The sequence below is a fragment of the Xiphophorus hellerii genome, chromosome 24 (genome assembly GCF_003331165.1).
Source record: "Xiphophorus hellerii strain 12219 chromosome 24, Xiphophorus_hellerii-4.1, whole genome shotgun sequence".
Lineage (NCBI taxonomy): Eukaryota > Metazoa > Chordata > Actinopteri > Cyprinodontiformes > Poeciliidae > Xiphophorus > Xiphophorus hellerii.
The window spans coordinates 452731-465385 of NC_045695.1; the positions used below are offsets into that span (position 1 = coordinate 452731).

Genomic DNA, 12655 nt, shown 5'->3' on the forward strand with positions numbered 1-12655 from the left:
CTGTGGTTGTGGTTGTAGCAAATGTGGTTGTGGTTGGCGCAGCTGGTGTTGTGGTTGGAGCTGCTGTGGTTGTGGTTGTAGCAGCTGTTGTTGTGGTTGGAGCCGCTGTGGTTGTGGTTGGAGCCGCTGTGGTTGTGGTTGTAGCAGCTGTGGTTGTGGTTGGAGCAACTGTGGTTGTTGTTGGAGCAGCTGTTGTTGTGGTTGGAGCAGCTGTGGTTGTGGTTGTAGCAGCTGTTGTTCTGGTTGTAGCAGCTGTGGTTGTGGTTGGAGCAGCTGTTGTTGTGGTTGGAGTAGCTGTGGTTGTGGTTGTAGCAGCGGTGGTTGTTGTTGGAGCAGCTGTTGTTGTGGTTGTAGCAGCTGTGGTTGTGGTTGTAGCAGCTGTTGTGGTTGTAGCAGCTGTTGTTGTGGTTGGAGTAGCTGTGGTTGTAGTTGTAGCAGCTGTTGTTGTGGTTGTAACAGCTGAGGTTGTGGTTGGAGCAACTGCGGTTGTGGTTGGAGCAGTTGTTGTTGTGGTTGAAGCAGCTGTTGTGGTTGGAGCAGTAGTAGTTGTGGTTGGAGTAGCTGTGGTTGGAGCAGCTGTTGTTGTGGTTGGAGCCGCTGTTGTTGTGGTTGGAGCAGCTGTGGTTGTGGAAGTAGCAGCTGTGGTTGTGGTTGTAGCAGCTGTGGTTGTGGTTGTAGCAGCTGTGGTTGGGGTTGGAGCAGCTGTTGTTGTGGTTGGAGCAGCTGTGGTTGTGGTTGGAGTAACTGTGTTTGTGGTTGGAGAAGCTGTGGTTGTGGTTGTAGCTGCGGTGGTTGTGGTTGGAGTAACTGTGGTTGTGGTTGTAGCAGCTGTTGTTGTGGTTGGAGCTGTTGTGGTTGTGGTTGGAGCAGCTGTTGTTGTGGTTGGAGCCGCTGTTGTTGTGGTTGGAGCCGCTGTGGTTGTGGTTGGAGCAGATGTTGTTGTGGTTGGAGCAGCTGTGGTTGTGGTTGTTGCAACTGCGGTTGTGGTTGGCGCAGCTGTTGTTGTGGTTGGAGCTGATGTGGTTGTGGTTGGAGCAGCTGTTGTTGTGGTTGGAGCCGCTGTGGTTGTGGTTGGAGCAGCTGTGGTTGTGGTTGGAGCAACTGTGGTTGTTGTTGTAGCAGCTGTTGTTGTGGTTGTAGCAGCTGTGGTTGTGGTTGGAGCAACTGTGGTTGTGGTTGGAGCAGCTGTGGTTGTGTCTGGAGTAGCTGTGGTTGTGGTTGTAGCAGCTGTGGTTGTTGTTGGAGCAGCTGTTGTTGTGGTTGGAGCAGCTGTGGTTGTGGTTGTAGCAGCTGTTGTGGTTGTAGCATTTGTGGTTGGAGTAGCTGTGGTTGAAGTTGTAGCAGCGGTAGTTGTGGTTGTAGCAGCTGTTGTTGTGGTTGTGGTTGGAGCAACTGCGGTTGTGGTTGGCACAGCTGTTGTTGTGGTTGAAGCAGCTGTTGTGGTTGGAGCAGCTGTTGTTGTGGTTGTGGTTGAAGCAGCTGTTGTGGTTGGAGCAGTAGTAGTTGTGGTTGGAGCTGTTGTTTTTGTGGTTGGAGCCGCTGTTGTTGTGGTTGGAGCAGCTGTTGTGTTTGGAGCTGCTGTGGTTGTGGTTGTAACAGCTATTGTTGTGGTTGGAGCCGCTGTTGCTGTGGTTGGTGCAGCTGTTGTTGTGGTTGGAGCCGCTGTGGTTGGTGGTGTAGCAGCTGTTGTTGTGGTTGGAGCAGCTGTTGTTGTGGTTGTGGTTGTAGCAACTGTTGTTGTCATTGTAGCAGCTGTGGTTGTCATTGTAGCAGCTGTGGTTGTGGTTGTAGCAGCTATTGTTGTGGTTGTAGCAGCTGTGGTTGGGGTTGGAGCAGCTGTTGTTGTGGTTGTAGCAGCTGTGGTTGTGGTTGTAGCTGCGGTGGTTGTGGTTGGAGCAGCTGTTGTTGTGGTTGGAGCACCTGTGGTTGTGGTTGGAGCAACTGTGTTTGTGGTTGCAGCAGCTGTTGTTGTGGTTGGAGCCACTGTTGTGGTTGTAGCAGCTCTGGCTGTGGTTGGAGCAATTGTGCTTGTGGTTGGAGCAGCTGTTGTTGTGGTTGGAGAAGCTGTGGTTGTGGTTGTAGCTGCGGTGGTTGTGGTTGGAGCAGTTGTGGTTGGAGCAACTGTTGTTGTGGTTGGAGCCGCTGTTGCTGTGATTGTAGCAGCTGTTGTTGTGGTTGGAGCTGTTGTGGTTGTGGTTGGAGCTGCTGTGGTTGTGGTTGGAGCAGCTGTTGTTGTGGTTGGAGAAGCTGTGGTTGTGGTTCTAGCTGCGGTGGTTGTGGTTGTAGCAGCTGTTGTTGTGGTCGGAGCAGCTGTGGTTGTGGTTGGAGCCGCTGTGGTTGTGGTTGGAGCCGCTGTTGTTGTGGTTGGAGCAGCTGTGGTTGTGGTTGGAGCCGCTGTTGTTGTGGTTGGAGCCGCTGTGGTTGTGGTTGGAGCCGCTGTTGTTGTGGTTGGAGCAGCTGTTGTGGTTTCAGCAGCTGTGGTTGTGGTTGGAGCAGCTGTGATTGTGGTTGGAGCAGCTGTGGTTGTGGTTGGAGCCGCTGTTGTTGTGGTTGGAGCAGCTGTTGTTGTGGTTGGAGCCGCTGTTGTTGTGGTTGTAGCCGCTGTTGTTGTGGTTGGAGGAGCTGTGGTTGTGGTTGGAGCCGCTGTCATTGTGGTTCGAGCCGCTGTTGTTGTGGTTGGAGCAGCTGTGGTTGTGGTTGGAGCTGCTGTTGTTGTGGTTGGTGCCGCTGTGGTTGTGGTTGGAGCACCTGTGGTTGTGGTTGGAGCAACTGTGTTTGTGGTTGCAGCAGCTGTTGTTGTGGTTGGAGCCACTGTTGTGGTTGTAGCAGCTCTGGCTGTGGTTGGAGCAATTGTGCTTGTGGTTGGAGCAGCTGTTGTTGTGGTTGGAGAAGCTGTGGTTGTGGTTGTAGCTGCGGTGGTTGTGGTTGTAGCAGCTGTGGTTGTGGTTGGAGCAACTGTTGTTGTGGTTGGAGCCGCTGTTGCTGTGATTGTAGCAGCTGTTGTTGTGGTTGGAGCTGTTGTGGTTGTGGTTGGAGCTGCTGTGGTTGTGGTTGGAGCAGCTGTTGTTGTGGTTGGAGAAGCTGTGGTTGTGGTTCTAGCTGCGGTGGTTGTGGTTGTAGCAGTTGTGGTTGTGGTTGGAGCCGCTGTGGTTGTGGTTGGAGCAACTGTTGTTGTGGTTGGAGCCGCTGTGGTTGTGGTTGGAGCAGCTGTTGTTGTGGTTGTAGCAGCTGTTGTTGTGGTCGGAGCAGCTGTGGTTGTGGTTGGAGCCGCTGTGGTTGTGGTTGGAGCCGCTGTTGTTGTGGTTGGAGCAGCTGTGGTTGTGGTTGGAGCCGCTGTTGTTGTGGTTGGAGCCGCTGTGGTTGTGGTTGGAGCCGCTGTTGTTGTGGTTGGAGAAGCTGTTGTGGTTTCAGCAGCTGTGGTTGTGGTTGGAGCAGCTGTGATTGTGGTTGGAGCAGCTGTGGTTGTGGTTGGAGCCGCTGTTGTTGTGGTTGGAGCAGCTGTTGTTGTGGTTGGAGCCGCTGTTGTTGTGGTTGTAGCCGCTGTTGTTGTGGTTGTAGCCGCTGTTGTTGTGGTTGGAGGAGCTGTGGTTGTGGTTGGAGCCGCTGTCATTGTGGTTCGAGCCGCTGTTGTTGTGGTTGGAGCAGCTGTGGTTGTGGTTGGAGCTGCTGTTGTTGTGGTTGGTGCCGCTGTGGTTGTGGTTGGAGTCTCTGTGGTTGTGGTTGGAGCAGCTGTGGTTGTGGTTGGAGCCGCTGTGGTTGTGGTTGGAGCCGCTGTTGTTGTGGTTGGAGAAGCTGTGGTTGGAGCAGCTGTTGTTGTGGTTGGAGCCGCTGTTGTTGTGGTTGGAGCAGCTGTGGTTGTGGTCGTAGCCGCAGTTGTTGGAGCCGCTGTTGTTGTGGTTGGAGCAGCTGTCGTTGTGGTTGAAGCCGCTGTGGTTGTGGTCGGAGCCGCTGTGGTTGTGGTCGGAGCCTCTGTGGTTGTGGTCGGAGCAGCTGCGGTTCTGGTTGGAGCAGCTGTGGTTGTGGTTGGAGCCGCTGTAGTTGTGGTTGGAGCAGCTGTGGCTGTGGTTGGAGCCGCTGTGGTTGTGGTCGGAGCCTCTGTGGTTGTGGTCGGAGCCGCTGTTGTTGTGGTCGGAGCCGCTGTGGTTGTGGTTGGAGCAGCTGTGGTTGTGGTTGGAGCCGCTGTTGTTGTGGTTGGAGCAGCTGTGGTTGTGGTTGGAGCCGCTGTGGTTGTGGTTGGAGCAGCTGTGGTTGTGGTTGGAGCCGCTGTTGTTGTGGTCGGAGCAGCTGTTGTGGTCGGAGCAGCTGTGGTTGTGGTCGGAGCCGCTGTGGTTGTGGTCGGAGCCTCTGTGGTTGTGGTCGGAGCCGCTGTGGTTGTGGTTGGAGCAGCTGTTGTTGTGGTTGGAGCAGCTGTGGTTGTGGTTGGAGCCGCTGTTGTTGTGGTTGGAGCAGCTGTGGTTGTGGTTGGAGCCTCTGTGGTTGTGGTTGGAGCAGCTGTGGTTGTGGTTGGAGCCGCTGTTGTTGTGGTCGGAGCCTCTGTGGTTGTGGTCGGAGCCGCTGTGGTTGTGGTTGGAGCAGCTGTTGTTGTGGTCGGAGCAGCTGTGGTTGTGGTTGGAGCCGCTGTTGTTGTGGTTGGAGCAGCTGTGGTTGTGGTTGGAGCCTCTGTGGTTGTGGTTGGAGCAGCTGTGGTTGAGGTAGGAGCTGCTGTTGTTGTGGTTGGAGCAGCTGTGGTTGTGGTCGGAGCCGCTGTTGTTGTGGTTGGAGCAGCTGTGGTTGTGGTCGGAGCTGCTGTTGTTGTGGTTGGAGCCGCTGTTGTTGTGGTTGGAGCAGCTGTGGTTGTGGTTGGAGTCGCTGTTGTTGTGGTTGGAGCAGCTGTTGTTGTGGTTGGAGCAGCTGTGGTTGTGGTTGGAGCCGCTGTTGTTGTGGTTGGAGCAGCTGTTGTAGTGGTTGGAGCCGCTGTTGTTGTGGTTGGAGCAGCTGTGGTTGTGGTTGGAGCTGCTGTGGTTGTGGTCGGAGCCGCTGTGGTTGTGGTTGGAGCAGCTGTGGTTGTGGTTGGAGCAGCTGTGGTTGTGGTCGGAGCTGCTGTTGTTGTGGTCGGAGCAGCTGTGTTTGTGGTCGGAGCCGCTGTGGTTGTGGTCGGAGCAGCTGTGGTTGTGGTTGGAACCGCTGTTGTTGTGGTTGGAGCAGCTGTGGTTGTGGTCGGAGCCGCTGTGGTTGTGGTTGGAGCCTCTGTGGTTGTGGTCGGAGCCGCTTTGGTAGTGGTCGGAGCAGCTGTGGTTGTGGTTGGAGCTGCTGTTGTTGTGGTTGGAGCAGCTGTGGTTGTGGTTGGAGCCGCTGTTGTTGTGGTTGTAGCAGCTGTGGTTGTGGTTGGAGCCGCTGTTGTTGTGGTCGGAGCAGCTGTGGTTGTGGTTGGAGCCTCTGTTGTTGTGGTTGGAGCAGCTGTGGTTGTGGTTGGAGCCGCTGTTGTTGTGGTTGGACCAGCTGTGGTTGTGGTTGGAGCCGCTGTGGTTGTGGTTGGAGCCGCTGTTGTTGTGGTTGGACCAGCTGTGGTTGTGGTTGGAGCCGCTGTGGTTGTGGTTGGAGCCGCTGTGGTTGTGGTCGGAGCCTCTGTGGTTGTGGTCGGAGCCGCTGTGGTTGTGGTCGGAGCAGCTGTGGTTGTGGTCGGAGCAGCTGTGGTTGTGGTTGGAGCCGCTGTTGTTGTGGTTGGAGCAGCTGTGGTTGTGGCTGGAGCCGCTGTTGTTGTGGTTGGAGCAGCTGTGGTTGTGGTTGGAGCCGCTGTTGTTGTGGTTGGAGCAGCTGTGGTTGTGGTTGGAGCCGCTGTTGTTGTGGTTGGAGCAGCTGTGGTTGTGGTGGGAGCTGCTGTTGTTGTGGTTGGAGCAGCTGTGGTTGTGGTCGGAGCTGCTGTTGTTGTGGTTGGAGCAGCTGTGGTTGTGGTCGGAGCTGCTGTTGTTGTGGTTGGAGCAGCTGTTGTTGTGGTCGGAGCCGCTGTTGTTGTGGTCGGAGCCGCTGTTGTTGTGGTCGGACCAGCTGTGGTTGTGGTCGGAGCCGCTGTTGTTGTGGTTGGAGCAGCTGTGGTTGTGGTCGGAGCCGCTGTTGTTGTGGTTGGAGCAGCTGTGGTTGTGGTTGGAGCCGCTGTTGTTGTGGTTGGAGCAGCTGTGGTTGTGGTTGGAGCAGCTGTTGTTGTGGTTGGAGCAGCTGTTGTTGTGGTTGGAGCTGCTGTTGTTGTGGTCGGAGCAGCTGTTGTTGTGGTCGGAGCAGCTGTTGTTGTGGTCGGAGCCGCTGTTGTTGTGGTCGGAGCCGCTGTTGTTGTGGTTGGAGCAGCTGTGGTTGTGGTCGGAGCTGCTGTTGTTGTGGTCGGAGCCGCTGTGGTTGTGGTCGGAGCCGCTGTTGTTGTGGTCGGAGCCGCTGTTGTTGTGGTTGGAGCAGCTGTGGTTGTGGTTGGAGCCGCTGTTGTTGTGGTTGGAGCAGCTGTGGTTGTGGTTGGAGCCGCTGTTGTTGTGGTTGGAGCAGCTGTGGTTGTGGTTGGAGCAGCTATTGTTGTGGTTGGAGCAGCTGTTGTTGTGGTTGGAGCTGCTGTTGTTGTGGTTGGAGCAGCTGTGGTTGTGGTTGGAGTAGCTGTTGTTGTGGTTGGAGCTGCTGTTGTTGTGGTTGGAGCAGCTGTGGTTGTGGTTGCAGCAGCTGTTGTTGTGGTTGGAGCTGCTGTTGTTGTGGTTGGAGCAGCTGTGGTTGTGGTTGGAGCTGCTGTTGTTGTGGTTGGAGCAGCTGATGTTGTGGTCGGAGCCGCTGTTGTTGTGGTCGGAGCCGCTGTTGTTGTGGTTGGAGCAGCTGTGGTTGTGGTCGGAGCTGCTGTTGTTGTGGTCGGAGAAGCTGTGGTTGTGGTCGGAGCCGCTGTGGTTGTGGTTGGAGCAGCTGTGGTTGTGGTTGGAGCCGCTGTTGTTGTGGTTGGAGCAGCTGTGGTTGTGGTCGGAGCCGCTGTTGTTGTGGTTGGAGCAGCTGTGGTTGTGGTTGGAGCAGCTGTTGTTGTGGTTGGAGCAGCTGTGGTTGTGGTCGGAGCCGCTGTTGTTGTGGTTGGAGCAGCTGTGGTTGTGGTTGGAGCAGCTGTTGTTGTGGTTGGAGCAGCTGTGGTTGTGGTTGGAGCAGCTGTTGTTGTGGTTGGAGCAGCTGTTGTTGTGGTCGGAGCTGCTGTTGTTGTGGTTGGAGCAGCTGTGGTTGTGGTCGGAGCTGCTGTTGTTGTGGTCGGAGCAGCTGTTGTTGTGGTCGGAGCCGCTGTTGTTGTGGTCGGAGCCGCTGTTGTTGTGGTTGGAGCAGCTGTGGTTGTGGTCGGAGCTGCTGTTGTTGTGGTCGGAGCAGCTGTGGTTGTGGTCGGAGCCGCTGTTGTTGTGGTCGGAGCCGCTGTTGTTGTGGTCGGAGCAGCTGTGGTTGTGGTTGGAGCCGCTGTTGTTGTGGTTGGAGCAGCTGTGGTTGTGGTTGGAGCCGCTGTTGTTGTGGTTGGAGCAGCTGTGGTTGTGGTTGGAGTAGCTGTTGTTGTGGTTGGAGCAGCTGTGGTTGTGGTTGGAGCAGCTGTGGTTGTGGTTGGAGCTGCTGTTGTTGTGGTTGGAGCAGCTGTGGTTGTGGTTGGAGCCGTTGTTGTGGTCGGAGCAGCTGTGGTTGTGGTCGGAGCCGCTGTTGTTGTGGTCGGAGCAGCTGTTGTTGTGGTTGGAGCTGCTGTTGTTGTGGTTGGAGCAGCTGTGGTTGTGGTAGGAGCTGCTGTTGTTGTGGTCGGAGCAGCTGTGGTTGTGGTCGGAGCCGCTGTTGTTGTGGTCGGCGCCGCTGTTGTTGTGGTTGGAGCAGCTGTGGTTGTGGTTGGAGCTGCTGTTGTTGTGGTCGGAGCAGCTGTGGTTGTGGTCGGAGCCGCTGTTGTTGTGGTCGGAGCCGCTGTTGTTGTGGTTGGAGCAGCTGTGGTTGTGGTTGGAGCCGCTGTTGTTGTGGTTGGAGCAGCTGTGGTTGTGGTTGGAGCCGCTGTTGTTGTGGTTGGAGCAGCTGTGGTTGTGGTTGGAGCAGCTGTTGTTGTGGTTGGAGCAGCAGTGGTTGTGGTCGGAGCCGCTGTTGTTGTGGTTGGAGCAGCTGTGGTTGTGGTTGGAGCAGCTGTGGTTGTGGTTGGAGCAGCTGTTGTTGTGGTTGGAGCAGCTGTGGTTGTGGTTGGAGCAGCTGTTGTTGTGGTTGGAGCAGCTGTGGTTGTGGTTGGAGTAGCTGTTGTTGTGGTTGGAGCAGCTGTGGTTGTGGTTGGAGCAGCTGTGGTTGTGGTTGGAGCTGCTGTTGTTGTGGTTGGAGCAGCTGTGGTTGTGGTTGGAGCCGTTGTTGTTGTGGTCGGAGCAGCTGTGGTTGTGGTCGGAGCCGCTGTTGTTGTGGTTGGAGCCGCTGTGGTTGTGGTTGGAGCAGCTGTGGTTGTGGTCGGAGCAGCTGTGGTTGTGGTCGGAGCCGCTGTTGTTGTGGTTGGAGCCGCTGTTGTTGTGGTTGGAGCCTCTGTGGTTGTGGTTGGAGCAGCTGTGGTTGTGGTCGGAGCTGCTGTTGTTGTGGTTGGAGCAGCTGTGGTTGTGGTCGGAGCTGCTGTTGTTGTGGTCGGAGCAGCTGTGGTTGTGGTTGGAGCAGCTGTGGTTGTGGTTGGAGCTGCTGTTGTTGTGGTTGGAGCAGCTGTGGTTGTGGTTGGAGCCGCTGTTGTTGTGGTTGGAGCAGCTGTGGTTGTGGTTGGAGCCGCTGTTGTTGTGGTTGGAGCAGCTGTGGTTGTGGTTGGAGCCTCTGTGGTTGTGGTCGGAGCCGCTGTGGTTGTGGTTGGAGGAGCTGTTGTTGTGGTTGGAGCCGCTGTGGTTGTGGTTGGAGCAGCTGTTGTTGTGGTTGGAGCAGCTGTGGTTGTGGTTGGAGCCGCTGTTGTTGTGGTTGGAGCAGCTGTGGTTGTGGTTGGAGCCTCTGTGGTTGTGGTTGGAGCAGCTGTGGTTGTGGTTGGAGCTGCTGTTGTTGTGGTTGGAGCAGCTGTGGTTGTGGTTGGAGCAGCTGTTGTGGTTGGAGCCGTTGTTGTTGTGGTCGGAGCAGCTGTGGTTGTGGTCGGAGCCGCTGTTGTTGTGGTCGGAGCAGCTGTGGTTGTGGTCGGAGCCGCTGTTGTTGTGGTCGGAACAGCTGTGGTTGTGGTCGGAGCTGCTGTTGTTGTGGTTGGAGCAGCTGTGGTTGTGGTCGGAGCAGCTGTGGTTGTGGTCGGAGCAGCTGTGGTTGTGGTTGGAGCTGCTGTTGTTGTGGTTGGAGCAGCTGTGGTTGTGGTTGGAGCTGCTGTTGTTGTGGTTGGAGCAGCTGTGGTTGTGGTTGAATCTGCAGTCGTCAGCGTTGTATTTGCTGCCGGTTGGAATTTTTTGGTAAAGTTTTTTTTATTATATTAAACTGTTATTTTACTGTTTCATATTTACACAAATCTTTTAAGTTTTTACTCTTGTGAACTTACCATTTAGCATTAGTAGTATCATCAAAATTCCTTTAAGTCCCATTTTCAATCTTTGTCCTAAAAAAGTTAAGACATCAACCCTTGTAAATTTACAGACAATAATTACTTCTGCCAACTGAATAGATACAGTATGTTGATTTTCCTTTAATACAGCCATTTTAAAAACATAAAAAAAGAACATAATTTATAGTTATTTAGGTTAATTGTAAATAATAAATTATAACTAAATTGTAATAAATTGTATAAATTGTAAATAATCAATTGTAATAATTAATAAACTGTTCAAATAAAGATAAACACATTAAAGCAGCCAGCAACTTTCCTCACAAGAAGACAAAGAAAAATATTCAACACAATTTGTGAGTTTCTGACAGTCGATCCTCAAACAATTATCAAAACAGAAAACACATCAAATTGATTTCTTGATTTTCAACTTCTTCTTATTAGTTTTTAAAAGTTTTTAACAAAAAACACTGTTCTTTAACTACTGGAAATTAAAATAAGCTGTACATATTTCCATATTGACGTAGTTAAAAAATCTTTAATTAGAAATTTAAAAAAGAAAGAACTAAATGTGTTAACTAAATGTGTGTTAATGTTTCATTTAAAGTTTTGCCAAGGTATTCTGTAGATTATATTTTGTCATCAAAATTTAGTTCCCAGTGATAATCTACACTTTATTGTTAATTAACAGTTTTTAAATTGTTTTGACATATTTTAATCTAGCTAAAAGTCTGATTACAATTCCCAGTCACCATTTTATCACAATATTGGCAAACTTACATATTTCGTAAGCTTGCCAATATTAAAGACACATAAATACACGTAAAAGTCCAGTCATTCATTACTATTTACATTTGCATAAAATAGAAATGTATTTCTGACTCTATCAGTGTTTTTTTACTTCTCTGTCAATGTATAGGAAATTTATTAGCAAAAGCACGTCACACAGCAGGCTTTTTTGTTTTTAAATTTTGTCTTTTTGGGGGGATGAGGGAAGGGGGACATAGTCATTTTAAACAATGACAGTGAGAACCTTAAACACAAATCACATCAACATAATTTTTTTAAAGAAAAGCTAAAACCTTAATTTTTCATACACATGTAAATTACAAAACCTGGCATTATTAGACTAAGGAATGTACTTACCCAAAGCAGTGGCTGGTTTCAAAAGTTCCTCTAATCCTCTCTTGCTTCTCCTCTAACTCTTTGTCAACCAGTCTGAGCTGCCGAACCTTATATAGTACCTGTCTATTGCAAGTATGACGCAGGTTAAAAAATTCATTTTTGAACTGTTGTTGGTGTCAGAGGAATGAAAACAACTCGCAAAGGTAATTTGGTTTGCATTCCTATTGTCCTTTCATTCCGTCAAAGTGAACAAACCAGACGTCATTATCTTGTTTTGTTTATGCAAAAGGATGTAACACCTTCTAATAGAAGAGGGTTTCATAGTTACATAAGGCATTGTACTGAATGACTTGGTCGTTTCAGTAATTTACAGTTTAATTTGCCCCACAAGTTTTTTTGTTTTTTTTTTTTAAAAGAAATTTGTATGTCTTTTTTTTTTTTAGCACAGATGCTATGAAATCTACATTCTATAAAGCTGAACAGACTGTTTTGTACAAAGGTGTAAGTTATAAAGTGTCTGATGTATTGAAAAACTAACTCAGACAAAAATGCCTTTAGACAGACCTATTGTTAAAGATGGATAGCTTTTAAACTGCATGTGTGTTTTTGTGAGTAGTATTCACAAGAGCAAGAATGCAAAGGTGTGGCTGCAACATTATGTTTGTCTCACTTCGAACACTTCATTGTTACAAATAGCATTAAGCTATTAGACATTAAGACATCATGTTTAGTTTTTTTAAACACTATAAAATTTGTTTATATTGGCACAAACTTGTTAAATGGAATAAACTTTATATTTAACAAAAAATTACGTTGTAGATCAGCTTCTTGCAATCCTGGAATATATTTTAGAATGCGTATAAGAGTATGGCAATAAAATGTACCGCAATAGTCGAAGACGTTTCTGTTGTAGATGTTGTTCAAGTTTAAAACAAAAGTTTTTGCTGCATTATTTTATTTTATTTTGAGCTATTGCAGTTTTAAACCAGCTGGTTTAAAAAGAAACAAAAAGTTCACTGTTCAAAAAGTCCTAAATTTTACATTTTCCACAATATTGGAAGAGTTACACAAACCATTTAACGACAAGTAAAAACACAAATAAGGAAGTGAATGAATAAAATTTCATAAAGATATTATTTTTCCCAACATTTAAGATAACATGTATACATATGCCTCATGTAGTTAAGATATGTGTGGTTGGTTAAAATATAATAATAATAATAGTAACAGTAATTGTGATAAATATATGTTTAGTGGTAGCAACAAACATTTATATCTACTTGTTTTCTCTAATACTAATATGAAAAATTTTACCAGTAATATCCGGTACACTTTAAATCCAAAACCATACAAATTTACATACCAAATCTTTGATTTCAAATGTGTCCAAATGTTATCAATAAGTATTTTTTTATTTAAGAACGTAACATAGAACTTGCTATTGGGAAATCTCTTCATCCGGATATATAAATAGCAGCAAAACTGGCCAAACCACCACAAACATGCAGGAAGGAAGATCATAAAACAAGATAGCAGCTTGCTTACGTTAACATCAACTGAGAATTCTATAAATACACAAGTTTGTTTTCATTGTTGGTATTAGAGATTTATAGTGTATTTGCTTGAGTGCGTGAACGACGTCAGCAGCAAACAAAGGATTCCTTTGGTCAGAAAAAGCTGAGCAAAAGGTGTCATTTCCTACTGGACGCCTTCATGACGATTTTAAAATGACTGAGAAAGGAAAACAGCACAACTGAAAGAGTCTTTTATTTGACATTGGAAGTTTTAAATTAACTTTTTGAAAACATTGTTTTTTTTTCTCTCACAGTTTGACTTTACATCAGACTAAACTCTAACCAGGTACAAAAAGAATTCTTTATTCGTTTTCTATTCAGTTAGTGCCAGAATATTTATAAAGACATTTTCTAATGATCATTTTTATTACTTTGTTCAATGTCCAAGGGTTAGATTTGCTTAATTAAAAAAACAACAAAACATTTATTTAATGTTCTGTATTACAACAAATCGTAAGAAGTCTCTGGTTGACACCTTGTCTTTGCTTTG

General features: G+C 49.1%; 1 protein-coding gene and 1 long non-coding RNA gene across 2 annotated transcripts; both read right to left on the reverse strand.

Moving 5' to 3' along the window:
• Window positions 1-133: 133 nt before the first annotated feature.
• LOC116716280 (mucin-5AC-like) lies at window positions 134-3610 on the reverse strand (the record flags this gene model as incomplete). The annotated part of the gene is made up of 2 exons (XM_032557201.1): window positions 2984-3610; window positions 134-1573 (listed from the first exon to the last, which is right to left on the reverse strand). Coding segments are annotated over exons 1-2 (2067 nt in total), but the record flags the coding sequence as incomplete, so codon positions are not given.
• Window positions 3611-9229: 5619 nt separating this feature from the next.
• LOC116716262 (uncharacterized) lies at window positions 9230-10762 on the reverse strand. Its single transcript, XR_004338429.1, has 3 exons — window positions 10613-10762; window positions 9464-9520; window positions 9230-9357 (listed from the first exon to the last, which is right to left on the reverse strand). It is a non-coding gene; the product is annotated as an uncharacterized LOC116716262 (long non-coding RNA).
• Window positions 10763-12655: the final 1893 nt, after the last annotated feature.